At 41.8% G+C, this 14624-nt stretch overlaps 1 protein-coding gene across 1 annotated transcript in view; it reads left to right on the forward strand.

Moving 5' to 3' along the window:
- The first annotated feature begins 630 nt into the window (after positions 1–630).
- LOC102260932 (probable inactive serine protease 58) overlaps positions 631–14624 on the forward strand; it is a 63861-nt gene continuing 49867 nt past the window's right edge. The window contains exon 1 of the mRNA XM_005875049.2: positions 631–857. Coding sequence (XP_005875111.2) covers positions 631–857 — 227 coding nt within the window. The remainder of the gene's footprint in view (positions 858–14624) is intronic.

A 14624-nucleotide genomic window follows, 5' to 3' on the forward strand; every position in this document is an offset into this window, starting at 1 on the left:
GGGAGAGAGAGAGAGAGAGAGAGAGAGAGAGAGAGAGAGAGAGAGAGAAACGTCGATGTGAGAGAGGCACATCGATTGGTTGCCTGGAAGGGTAACATCAGCATGGCCAGAATGACAGCTGTGACATAACAGATGAGAGGGGTGAGAGAAGGTGGATTCAAGTAATTCATGGATGTGTGGATGGGGGTGCATGGAAGTGAGGCATGGGGATTCCCACCATTATCTGGGCTTGCTGTGAAGAAAGCTGCACTCACTGTGGAGCAGTGACAGAAACAGTGCTGGAAGGAACTCTGTCATTTGGCTTTGCAGTCCTTGGAGCCTGCTATAACTCCTCCCTTCAGCTCTCCTTCTCTTGGAGGAGTGGATTCCCAGGTCCACCTTTGCTGTTTGAATTAGGCATTTCTAAAGAAAACAGGATATGAATGAAGAAATAGTAATACAATCCTTGGAAGATTTGCATCTCAGTAAAAGCAGCTGGCTCTTAGACCACTAATGGCTCATTTGCCACACTGGGGAAAAAGGAAAAAGGAAATGCCCTCCTGGCTGGATGCTGGTGCCTCCTTCTACATTTCAGTATTTCCCCTGTTCCCAACATCAGCACCACAGCTGTTGAGTCCTCCATGACTAAAGATGTTCCAAATATTCTCTGTCTCTGTTCTTACTATCTCAGTAGTTTTGGATTTTATAGGACTCATTGTGAATCTGTTTATTGCAGTGATCAATTACAAGACTTGGGTCCAAAGCCACGGAATGTCCTCTTCGGATAGGATCCTGTTCAGCTTAGGCATCACCAGATTTCTCATGATGGGAATGTCCCTGGTGAACATCTGCTTCTTCATCTCTCCAAATGTTGAAAGGTTAGTTTACTTACCCAAATTTTTCCTGTTGTTTTGGATGTTTTTGGACTCCAGTAGCCTCTGGTTTGTAACTTTGCTCAATGTCTTGTACTGTGTGACGATTGCTAACTTGAAATACTCAATTTTTCTTCTGCTGAAACAAAATCTCTCCCCAAAGACCCCCAGGCTATTGCTGGCCTGTGTGTTGCTTTCTGCCTTCACCGTGCTTCTGTATATTGTGCTCAGACAGAAGCTACTCTTTCCTGAATTTGTGATGACGGAGAGAAATGGCACAGAATTTAACGCCGATGAGGGCACCTTGTCAGTGGTGATCTCTTTGTTCTTGAACTCATTTCTCCAGTTCATCATTAATGTGACTTCTGCTTCCTTGTTAATAAACTCCTTGAGGAAACATATACAGAAGATGCAGAGAAATGCCACTGGCTTTTGGAATCCCCAGACTGAAGCTCATGTGGGTGCTATAAAGCTGATGGCTTATTTCCTCCTCCTCTACATTCCGTATACAGTTGCCACCCTGTTCCAGTACCTCCTTTCTAAAGAGATGGATTTGGGAACCAGATCCATATGTATAATAATTTCCACCTTTTACATTCCAGGACATTCTGTTCTCATTGTTCTCACACATCCTAAACTTAAAAGTAAAGCAAAGAAGATTATTTGTTTCAACAAATAGTGGAATATCAGTAGTAAACAGTGGCTGGAGTCAATTCATGGCTTGGGAGCAAGATTTTTCTCTGTTAGCAGTTTTCCCAGTGGTCTGATGTATGCATTTTGTAATTGTGATCTGACTTCTTAGGCCTTTGAGTGCCTGCATTTCAGTTCAGCTTGCAAATTTTTTTGCTAATATTTTTAAATTAGGCACTTTTTGAAATGAACTTGTTTGCGGTATTACTTATGTTTTTTGCATGGGCATTACATTCCTGGATAATAGAAATCACCACATTGTTTTATTGGCTACTGAAGTATAATGGGAAGTTCCCCGAAATTAATCAATACATTATAGTTCACATCTCTGTAGTTTAAGCCCTGACAGTTGTTTATCCTTTTTGTAATATAAGTGCCTGAATTTTTTATTTTCTTCTTCTTTTTTCTTTTTTTATTGAGATAATATTAATTATTAATATTATATAAATTTCAGGTATGCAATATTATAATTTGTTATCTGTATACACTGTATAGTGCTTACCAACAAAAGTCTAGTTACTATGTGCTACCATATTAATTGACCTGCTTTACCCATTTCACCCTTCCCCACTCCCCTTGCCCTCTGGTAACCACTGATCTGTTTTTTTGTATCAATGAGTTTTTTGTTGTTGTTGTTATTTATTTGTTTCTTTTTTGTTTTATATTGTACATATGAGTGAAATCATACAGTGTTTGTACTTTTCCATCTGACATATTTCACCTAGCATAATACCCTCAAGGCCCATCCATATTATTGCAAATGGAAATATATTATCTTTTTATGGCTGTGTAATATTCCATTGTATATGTATACCACATCTTCTTTAGACATTCATCTGTGTCGATGGTCTCTGGTTGTTTGCATATCTTGGAAAACAGTATGGAGGACTGAATTTCTAGGTTTGTACTAGAAAGAATGGAAGGGTCAGAGTTGCTAGGTGGAGGGGAGTGACTAGTATTAAAGAAGTCCAATCCAGGACAGTTCCACCATAATTTTATGTGACCCAACCATAAAATTATTTTCGTTGCTACTTCATAACTGTAATGTTGCTACTGTTATGAATCGTAATGTAAATATCTGATATGCAGGATGGTCTTAGGCGACCCCTGTGAAAGGGTCGTTTGACTGCCAAAGGGTTCGCGACCCACAGATTGAGAACCGCTGTTCTAGTGGCTTGATGGGAAGCTGCTCCATTTGAGAATCTCTTAATTAAGGCCAATTAGATCTTGAGATTTTTAAAAAAGCAAGTTTAAAATAGTGAAATCAACACAAGCTGTGTGAAACTTTACAAAAGAGTTTACCTCAGCATATGATGTGGAATTCAGTGGAAAGCCAAGAGGAGCCATTGGACTGGTAGTGGGAGTGCCTGACTTTTGGTGACTTTATGCCATCTCTTTGTGAATTTATGCACTGAGCTGTATGGGCACTGTACAGTTCTCGTGGAGAATGCTGCCTTTTTAAAAAAAATTTTTTTCTTTGTTGGAGCATCAGAATTATGGCTATAGAGGAGCAGGAATGTGAAGATGGAATATTGATCACGTTTGGAATGAGAATTGGGGAATAATAATTTATACAGTCTTTTGGTGTTTATAAAATACTTACATAATATTTTCAGACCTCAAAATAGTCTTATTAAAATAACTTTCTCTTGATTAACAACAAAAAAGAGAAATCACCAAATTTTACAAATTATCTGATTTTTCTCATTTTGACTACTAGAATCTTGACTGCAATATTTAGTAAGGATTAGCCAAACCAGTTTTTTTTATACTACAAGACCTGGAGGTACTCATTATTTTAGAACATAAAGATTATGAGATAAAAAGACTCCTGAGAGTGACTAAATGCAAGTTATGACATAAGAACTCCAAATGAGTAGCAGAAACCCTCTTGGTTCCCAGTACCTGTTATCTTTCCCCTCTCTGTCATAGTAAGAATTTTTAGCTAATCAAAATTTGGCAACTGATTACATTTTATAGATTCCTCTTATAAGTAGGTGTTGCCATGTGATCAAGTTCTGCCAATAGAGTCTGAGAAGTAATGTGTCATTTCTAGGTGACGCCCTTAGGCAGGTAAGCCCTTCCTTCCCCTTTGCCTTGGCTTTGTCCTTGTGCTGGAAGGTAATGTTTGGTCGTCTTGGACCACGCAGGTGAGGTGACTATTTAGGAAAGGTGGAACAATTATCCATCTTAGAGTTGGCTCCATGGTTCCTGACACCGAGGAGCTGTAACACCAGCTCTGACTGCTTACAGCTTGCTTGCAAATGAGCTGTCTACACATAGGTACATACTTGATTTGTTTGATAGCATTTCTGACCTATTTTAAATACAGGAAAATTATTTGTCTCAATTTTGCTGCCCTCATAGTTGGGACAATGAGTGTAGATTTGTAGAATGATGATCTGAATCTCAAGAAAAGAAATAGCTGCACTGATATTATGCACTAAGTCTCTATATCTGAGGAATAAGCATCTCCCTTCTTTTAGACACTGTAGTTTCTCTTGCCTTACTCAAATAACTCAGGCTATACTATAAATGCATACAATAATATATATCTTCATGATGAAGTAGTTTATAGTTATGTATTCTTATAATCAAAAAAACATTTCATATGATCTGAGAAAATACCTGTGATATATTAGTAAGTGAAATAAAAAAAATCTGCAGTATGATACCAATATTTGTAAAATAAAATATGTATGCCCGAAGTACAAACAGTAATTTTTTAAAGCATTTTGATAAAACTACTATTTGTGACATTGTGGATGGACCTGGAGAGTATTATGCTAACTGAAATAAGGCAGTCAGAGAAAGATAAATACCATATGATCTCATTAAAATTTATAATGAAGAAAATAAACTGATGAACAAAATGGAACCAGAAGCATGAATACATGGAATAGACTGGTTGGTGCCCAAGGGGAGGAGGTGGGGAATGACTGGAAAAAGAAGGTGAAGGAAATAGCTAAAGAACATGTATGCATACCTCATGGACATGGACAATAATTTGGTAAAAGCCAAGAAAGTAGGAGGCTGGGGAGGGTGGAGTTGGGCAAAGGGGAGTGGGGAAAGGGGGACTCCTTCAATGATGTCAACATTACAAAATTTAAAACAAACAAAACTCCCCAGGGATTTGGATAACTGACCCAGGACCAGTTTTATTCCCTGAGAGAAAAAGGGTGACAGGAAACTGTGAATGTGTGAGAATTTGTCTGATGTGGAAATTAACAAGGAAGTGAAAGGATTAATGGGGGGTCCCACAGGAGAGAGGGAAAAGGAGCATGAAGGGTAAAGACAATAGCAGGGGGAGGGACACAGACTGCACACCATCGTCCCCAAGCTGGGTGGGGCGGCTGTGAGGTCCGTCTTCTCAGGGACCTGTAGTACCATTATGTCAGAACAGCTGGGACACTGTGACTGATGGCTGTGGGGTACATAGGGAAAAGCCAGGACAGACTGCCTCAATAGGAAGGAGCAAGAGGCCTGGTAAATGACTCCATTTGGGTACAGCTTGCTTGCAAATGAGCTGTCTACACATAGGTACATACTTGATTTGTTTGATAGCATTTCTGACCTATTTTAAATACAGGAAAATTATTTGTCTCAATTTTGCTGCCCTCATAGTTGGGACAATGAGTGTAGATTTGTAGAATGATGATCTGAATCTCAAGAAAAGAAATAGCTGCACTGATATTATGCACTAAGTCTCTATATCTTTAACTTTAGTGGATGTTTTTAAAGGCCTGGGCTAGTCTTCCTTCTTTATTCTTGCTTTCCAGAAATTCTGGAACCAGACAGAGCTGACCACCTTTCTTTAGAAGTAGCAGCTCAGTTCTTCCTGTATTTGCATCCTGTGAATTATATCAGACTTCAGGCGCTCTCCTACTTTATTGAAAGGAGTGATTACGGAGAGAAACCACCAAGGAAGGAAAGAAAAGTAACATTAATTAGATAATAATATTTTCTAGACACCAGGCTAGATAATTTCATATGTCCTTTTCTCATCACAATAGCCCTGTGAGGTGAACATGGTTATAATTTTTTAAAAGAGGAATATGAAGATCTGAGAGGTTAATTGACTCTTCTAAGGATATAGCTACCCACTGGTTGAGTTGGAAAGCAGACCCGAATCTGTCTGACATTGAAGTACAAAGTCTTTCTATGAATGGCTGCAAGTGCCCCGTTTATAAATCCCCTTACAGCAGTGGTTCTCAACCTTGGCTGCACATTAGAATCACCTGGGAATCTTTTTAAAATCCTGATTTCTGGGCCTCATCCTCCGGAAATTCTGTTTCTTTGTTACTAATGTTGTGGCCTCACCCCATAACAAAGAAACAGAATTTCCGGAGGATGAGGCCCAGAAATCAGGATTTTAAAAAGACTCCCAGGTGATTCTAATGTGCAGCCAAGGTTGAGAACCACCGTCTTATAAGAACTCTTGTGATTATATTGGTCCCACCTGGATAATCCAGGATACTCTCCCCATCTGAAGATCCTCAACTTAACTACACCTGCAAAGCCTCTTTTGCCACATCCTATGTAATCCTATATAATAAAAGGCTAATATGCAAATTGTCCCCTCAACTGGGAGTTCGACCAGGGGGCAGGGCCAGTAGGCCAACCACCCATGGCCCCTCCCCCTGGCCAGCCAGGCCTAATTGGCCCCAAGTGGGGCGGGTGGGCCAGACCCCACCCATGCACGAATTCGTGCACAGGGCCTCTAGTAAGATAATATATTCCAAGTTCTGAGGATTACAATATGGATAATTTTGGAAGGAGTCATTAGTCTACAACAGACATATACATGCTGGCATGCCCCATGGTCGGAGACAATGCTTTTTAGGATCCATACAGATCCTTCAGATAATGGTTTTGGTCAATGTGGGCAAAAAGGGCAAATCTGTAGCAGAATATGTATCAATTCCAGCCAAGTTGAATCACTGGCCCATCCAGGTAGAATATAAATCAACGATCCAGTGAGTGGCTGGCTGGTCCCTTTGCAGGATCGTGCTGCATTGGGGGCTTAGTGTTGGTCTCTTGTGCTGCCATGTTGTGCACTTGGCACTAGCAGGAGCCAGGTCAGCACTGTGAAGTAAGAGCCCTCCCTGTAAATTCCACAAAGAGAACCTTCACCCTTGCCACCAGGCAGAGCTTCCATCTCTATGGCTACTCTGCATGTGCCCTCTGTGACCCCACTAGGTGGACAAAAGCAGAGTCTAGCTGATATGACTGACGGAATCATCATGTCTATGTGGTCATTTATTGTCTCTTCCATGATGGTACGTTACCTGATGGACACCGCCATGTGATTCAGATAGCCACACTTTGTGCCCATTCCCATAGCTCCATTCACATGCCTCTTCCACAGGCCTTCTCCTCATTCATCCAACATTTCTACTTCCAGGCACCTATGAAACAGCCAGGCCATATGCCACTACCCAGGAGTCTTACATATTCTTACTTTAGGCCACTTCTCATTATGTGCAAAATGGATGACCACGGGCAATGCATGAAGTTTGAACCACTGGGAGGATTTTGCTTTATCACTACCAGGTCAGTGTGCAGCAGCAGCTCATTTCAGTTTGCACCTCCTTACCAATTCAACCATGCTTGATCCAAGCTCAGCCTTTTTTCTGGTGTCAGTCATAAGGGACACCCCAATCCCATGCAGACATGTATTTGACCAGGTATCATTAATGACATAGTACTCTGGCCACACATTCATGCAGCTTACTTATATTCTGGCCCTGCTCAGTGAGCTATGTCAGATGTAGATGAGGGAGGGATGGAGCTGTACTTAGCCTTGCAACTTCATGGGGGAGGGCATTTTTTTGAGTGAAGGTTTCAGACCCGAGTTTTTGAACCTGAAATCGTGTAGCTACTTCTTTCTCCTCGACTTGCCTTTTTGTGTGATAGCTATCCTTCTCCCATAATCTCCAACTCTTCTCCCTCCCAGCTCACTACTGTCCCATTTCTGAGACACACATGATGGCCTACACTTTTTCTCTACATTCTATTGTAATGGCCACGAGGAATCAGACTTATTGGAGAATTCTGTGGAAGGTGGTCTGGGCTTGAAGATACTAGAGGCCACGGCATGGGAAAAAGATCTAGTTAGCCCTACTCCATACAATTGCCAGCATACAATTAATTTACTGTAAAATTAAGTAAAGTTAACATTTTTGTTCTCAATTCTTTGATTTTGGAATAAAATATGAGGGTAACATGAAAAACAGAGTAGAAACCAGAGCTATTGCTCCCCAAGCAATGCAAAGTACATTATTTTAATAAAACCCAGAACACAAAACTGAGTTTTTATACTTTGCATGGGAAGTATCACATTTTTCTAAATTGCTGCAGATAATTCCATTTTCTTCACCAACACACTATGTCTCCCCTGATGAAGGGAAGTAGAAAATAGCTATTATTTTGAAATAATGTGTGTTTTTCAAAAAATACAACTTTGTACATTAGTTGCTAGATATTTTTTAGGCATTTTTCTTTTTAAAATTTTTTTATTATTTTAAAAATATGTTTTTATTGATTTCAGAAAGAGAAAGGGAGAGGGAGAGAGTGATAGAAACATCAATGATGAGAGAGAATCATTGATTGGCTGCCTCCTGCACACCCACACTTTGAGCCTGCAGCTTGGGCTTGTGCCCTGACATGAATCAAACTGGTGACCTTTTGGTTCATAGGTCTACTTCAACTACGGGGCTAGGCAAGCATTTTTGTTATTGGATTTAACCAATTATTTCAATTTCCTATGTGGTTTAGCCTTTTTAAAATTAATGTTAATTTATTTTTTAAAATTTATCTTTATTGTTGAAAGTATTACAGATGTCCCCCTTTTCCCTCCATTAACCTCCTCTACCCTGCACCCACCTACCCTCCAGGCCTTTACCACATTATTGTCTATGTCCATGGGTTATGCATGTATGCATATAAGTTCTTTGGTTAATCTCCCCCTCTATAAGGGAGCCTTTTCCCCAGGCCTTCCCTCTGAGATTCATCAGTCTGTTCCATGCTTCTATGTCTCTGGATCTATTTCATTCATCAGTTTATTTTGTTCATTAGATTCCACATATGAGTGAAATCATGTAATACTTGTCTTTCTCTGACTGGGTCTTATATCTATATCTATCTATATCTAAATCTATATTTTAGGCCAGTCTAGGCTTTCTGGATACACATCAGTCAACTACTATGCTTTGTATGATGTTTCACTGCCCAGAACCTAGAGAAGGGCAGGGTATGAGAGAAGAGCAGTTATGTCTGCTGTCAAAAGTCACCATAAAAACCCTACTCTTGTCTTTCTCTGACTGGTTTATTTCACTTAGCATAATGCTCTCCAGATGTATCCATGCTGTCACAAAAGGTAAGATTTCCATCTTTTTTATGGCCAAGTAGTATTCCATTGTGTAAATGTACCACAGCTTTTTTTATCCTCTCATTTACTGATAGGCACTTGGGTTGCTTCCAGATCTTGGCTATTGTAAGTAACACTGCAATGAATCAATGTCACCCTGATAAATTCAATAAAAAGGGAGAGGTTCATCTCTCACCCAGGTTTTCTGGCCTGTGGCAGATTATGACCTTCTCTTCTGCGTCTCCACAGCTGTAGGCCCCAGGTCTTACAAGGTGTGTTCCCTGGAAGCAGGGGCTGTGCATGCTCACCGCTGTGCTCCTGTGCCTGGTACACTGCCTGGCACATAATACGCACTCTTACCCTATGTGAATGAATGGAAATCTGATCCTAAACTCCATTGTATTATTATTAGACCAGTTGAAGTCCAGAGTGGGCAGTGGTTTGCCTGCAACTTTGTAGAATGCCTGAGACAGTTCTGAGTCCAAAGTTTGTGTTGCTACACAGGAAACAGAAAAGCAGCTCCCGACTCCTCCTACAGAACTCTTTCTACCACGCTCATGCTGCCTTCCTAAAAAGCTAGCCCAGCCTTCCTCCTTCTTCCTCATCCAATTCCTCTTTCTCCTCATTTCCTCAAAGTCGCTTCTAGCCTGGTTTGAACACTGTGCTTCTTTTCTGTTTTCTGTGTAGTAACACAAACTTAGAAGCTTAAAGGGACATGCATTCGTTGTGTCACAACTTCTGGGATCAGGAAGTTTGGGCACAGCCTTAGTGGACTCTCTCTGCAAGGTCTCACAGGATGCAGTGAAGATGTTGGCTAGGCTGTACTTTCCCTGGAGCTCAGAGCACTCTTTTGTGGAAAGAATTCAGTTCTTTGCAGTTGTAGGACTAAGGTTTTCTTACTAGCTGTCAACTGAGGGCCAGTCTCAGAATCTAGAGGCTTCCTGCAGTTTCTCACCCTGTGGCAGCTGGACTGTTCAAGGCTGGCAGGAGAGCCCTGTCCCTCTTCCAAGACTTTAGGTGATTAAGTTGGGACCATCCAGGGTGATCTCTTTTTTGATGAACTCAAACTTGAATGATTTGGGATCTTAATCACATCTGCAGAAGCCCTTCATCTTTGCCACGTAATGTAAGTACAGACATGCCATCCCATTTTATTCATAGCCCTTTGCAGCTGAAGGATTATTCTGAGTGGGAGTCTTGGGCCATCTTAGAATTTAGTCTTCCACAAACACATCTGTTTTGGGCCAGTCCCAGGGAAGTTTGAATCTGGACAATAAATGAAGCACATTCCCTATATTTATTTATTCTTTTTTCTTCTTTTTTTACTTGTGGACATTTTAATGAACTTCCCTCCATGTAGCTTCAAGCTACCAGGACACAGGCCTCACCAACACCCTTAATCGTCTCCTCAGCTCTTCTGTTGAAGAATTTGGCCTTCACAATGATAGGCTGCTTTGAGAGCTTTCCCCTCCCCAGAACTTTGTTGTAGCCGGATCGCACCACATCAGTGATAGGAAAAACTCCAGTCTTGCTCTTGGCAGCATTTGCCTGTGTCTTTCCCCAGAACTTTGTTGTAGCCCAATCGCACCACATCAGTGATAGGAAAAACTCCAGGGTCCACAGTTTATCAAGGTTGACAGTTGGGCAGAAGCTCTGGTTCCTCTTTAGGTGGTAATGCCTCATACTAAAGTAACCTGGGTGATATTTGTCGAAGTTGATCCTGTGATGATGCAAGCCAGCAGCATTACTGTGCCCCCACCCCCACCTTCCTCCCAGGTGTTTCCTGTGCTTGCCGATGTAGCCGTGGCCGTGGCTTATGTGGTCCCAAAGTTTTCAGGTCTTCCTCAGTCTGGATGGCATGTTGGTGGCCGAGCTGCAAGAGAGAGGCTCTTGCAAAGTCTCTCACATTCCCTATATTTTTTGATAACTGTGCTAGTCTTTTTTTTTTTTCACTTCTTTGAGCTCATCTTCTTCCTCATTTCCTTTCTCTAAGACCTTAATGTGAGGTATATGCCAAGTCAAGTGTGTGATGATCGTTATCATAAAGGGCAAGTGACTTCAAGATCCTGATTAACAAGAATGGCTTCTCTACCTAACCTATATTTTTCATTATTTGGCACTTAATGTTTGGTTCTTTGATTGATTTCTTCTCAAAACTTCCCCTACTTCTATCTCTTTGATAATGAAATATTTTTAAAATGTCTGCATTTATTCAGCTTTTATGCCTATATGTTCAAAGTTCTTTATATGAAAATAAAATTTATTTTTATACATAAGAGCTCACATCTGGCAAGGTATGGAATCTGAGAATGTTTTGATCCCACCTTTCTTGTTGGGAGGTCTTATCATATTACATGCTGGTGTCTAGATGTTAGCTCATGACCCTGGAGGAGGAAAGTTAGTGTCTGTTCTACTGTTTCATATCTCTGAGTCTAGGGTCAGAGTTCATTCATGTGTATGCAAATACAGAGGGGATCATAACTTCTGAACTGTCTCTTCCTGGTCACAGCTGTTCAGACTCTGCTTGAGGACAGGTTACAGAAGGGCAAGGCTAAATCCACATTTTGTGGTGTGAAAATTTACCGTGAGTGTGGTGTCACCCTAAGGGGATCTGAAGCTCAGCCAGGAGCCGTACACGTTCATCAGCAGGGAAGCAGGGTACCTCCTGAGCCTGTCGTGAGGGACTCCTTCCTCAGCCATGCATATTGCCACCCTAGGACTGCTGATGGTGGTGGCAGTGACCGAATTTCTCATTGGCCTGGTTGGAAATGGAGTCCTTCTGGTCTGGAGTTTTGTAGAATGGGTAAGAAAACTCAAGGAGTCCTCCTACAACCTCATTGTCCTGGGCCTGGCTGGCTGCCGACTTCTCCTGCAGTGCCTGATTATGGTGGACCTAATACTGTTTTCGATTTTCAAGAGCTGCATCTGGTTTCGCTATATCAGTGTCTTCTGGGTTGTGGTCAGCCAGGCCAGCCTGTGGTTTGCCACTTTCCTCAGTGTCTTCTACTGCAAGAAAATCACGACCTTTGAACACCCTGTCTACCTATGGCTGAAGCAGAGGGCCTATAGCCTGAGTGCCTGGTGTCTTCTGGGGTGCCTCCTGATCAATCTGCTAATTATAGCCGATGTTGGCTTAAAGCCCCACAGTCCTTTCCAAGGAAACAGCAGCATTCTGTACTCCTTTTCAGACTGGCAGTATCTGTATATATTACAGCTCAATGCAGGATGTGGGTTTCCTTTCTCGGTGTTTCTAATTTCCTCTGGGATGTTAATTGTCTCTCTGTATAGACACCATAAGAAGATGAAGGTCCATACAGCTGGCCGGAATGATGCTCGAGCCAAGGCTCACATCACTGTCCTGAAGTCCTTGGTCTGCTTCCTTATACTTTACTTGGTTTACATCGTGGCCAGCCCCTACTCTATCAAATCTAAGACTTCTCCTGTTGATCTCACCACTGTCTTCATCTCGGAGACAGTCATGGCTGCCTATCCTTCTCTTCATTCTGTCATATTGATCATGGGGAATCCCAGGATAAAGCAGGCTTGTCAGAGAATCCTGTGGAAGACAGTGCGCGTTTAGAAATCCTGAGGCTTGTGAGCTGCAGAGAAAGAAGTGGCCAGGATACTCTTTTGAGACACTCCTTTGATAGATCTCTATAAGACTTTTACATCTTTTAAATTTTTCCTTTTTTCACACAAATGGGCAACTGAAAATACAGAATAAAAGTCAATACTGCCAGGCTGGTGTGGTGCAGTGGTTGAGTGTTGATCCATGAACCAGGAGATCACAGTTTGATTCCCAGTCGGGCACATGACCAGATTGTGGCTCAATCCCCAGTGAGGGGCATATAGGAGACAGCCGATCAATGATTCTCTCTCATCATTGATGTTTTTATCTTGCTCTCTTTCTCTCTTCCTCTTTCTGAAATCAATAAAAATATATTTTAAAAAATCAAATTATTTCTCTCTTGGCAATGCAAAGTACATTATTTTCATGTATTATAGAAATCAACCCCAGAGGGCAGAGGCTTGGGTGGAAGTGGGCAAAGGGGGAGAAAATGGGGGACATCTGCAATAGTGTCAACAATAAAATATTTAAATAAAGAGAAAAAGAAAAAAGAAATCAACACTTGGGCTTTATGTTTGGTAAAAGGAAGCTATATATATATAGTAAGTAATTAATTTCTTTTAAAATTACATCTATAAGTTACATTTTTCTATTATAGAAAACAGAGATTAGGAACAATTAATTCAGTGATTATGAATTTTTATGAAAATTCACCTATGCATTAATGTTAGTCATTTTGGATAAGCTTTTAAAAAAGATATATCTAATAATTTTCTCATTTACTTAAGATAGTAGGTCTAGTTATCTAATTAAAAAACAACAACAAATCATCTTTATATTTCTGGAAGGTTCTTTGAGTCATAAAAGTCAGTTAGCCACTATGATCTGTATTAAGCTTCAAAGTCCAAAGCTGGACTGAGGCAAGAAGGGTGTGAGGGGCACTTGCTCTGCTCTCAAAAAGAACACTTCTCATTGAAGAGGTCAGGCCGCATCCTCTCTGGTCATGTACCATCCACACTGCCCACACTGGCATTTCTGTAGCCTGAAGCCGGAGTCTGAGCATGCATGTCTTCGCGTTGATGTAGACTCAGCTCCGTAGCATCAGGAACTCTATCTACTTTTGTTTTCTTCTAGGTTCCTGGTGCCTAGAACACCATGTAGCACATCATAGGCGCTTAGTAAATATTTTCTAAAGCAGGGGTCCTCAAACTTTTTAAACAGGGGGCCAGTTCACTGTCCCTCAGACCGTTGGAGGGCCGGACTATAGTTAAAAAAAAAAAAACTATGAACAAATTCTTATGCACACTGCACATATCTTATTTTGAAGTAAAAAAACAAAACGGAAACAAATACAATATTTGTATTTGCATGTGGCCCGTGGGCCGTAGTTGTTGAGGACCCCTGTTCTAAATGATCGGTTTGCTGTGCTCACTAATCTTACAACTTCTCTCTCTCTTTATATTATAAAGAAACTCAGGCCCAGAGAGGGTCATGGCCGGCCCAGAGGTTCCTAGAGAGCCTATGGCAGTGCTGGGACCAGAGCTTAGTGTCCTGACTGCTGGGCCAGGGCTCTTTCCTGGACATGCTACCTTCCTGAAGAGCTAGCTTTGCCTTCCCCTGAATCCCATCCCTCTCTCTATGTACTTTCTCAGCCTTAAGTTTTAGCCTTGTTTAAACACATGACTTAGGTTTAGTTCTAGGGGAGCTGGAATCTAATGGACAATCCTTAATATACCTAATTTTTTTTTCACTTCTTATATATCATGTTAATCTATTTTATTAATCTACTAGCGGCCCGGTGCACAAAAATTTGTGCACTCGACAGGGGGGAAGGGGGTCCCCCAGCCCGGCCTGTGCCCTCTCGCAGTCTGGGACCCCTCGGGAGATAACGACCTGCTGGCTTAGGCCTGCTCCCGGGTGGCAGAGGGCACGCCCAATCCCTAAGTGCAGCCCCTGGTCAGGCTCAGAGCAGGGCCGATTGGGGAGTTGGGGCACCGCCCCGTCATGCACAGAGCAGGGCGGATAAGGAGGTTGTGATGCCCCCCTCACTCACGCTCAGGGTAGGGCCGATTGGGGGGTTGGGCCACCGCCCCCTGTCACACTCAAGGCAGGGTCGATGGGGAGGTTGCGGCGCCACCCCCTGTCA

Source organism: Myotis brandtii, unplaced genomic scaffold (genome assembly GCF_000412655.1).
Source record: "Myotis brandtii unplaced genomic scaffold, ASM41265v1 scaffold455, whole genome shotgun sequence".
Taxonomy (NCBI): domain Eukaryota; kingdom Metazoa; phylum Chordata; class Mammalia; order Chiroptera; family Vespertilionidae; genus Myotis; species Myotis brandtii.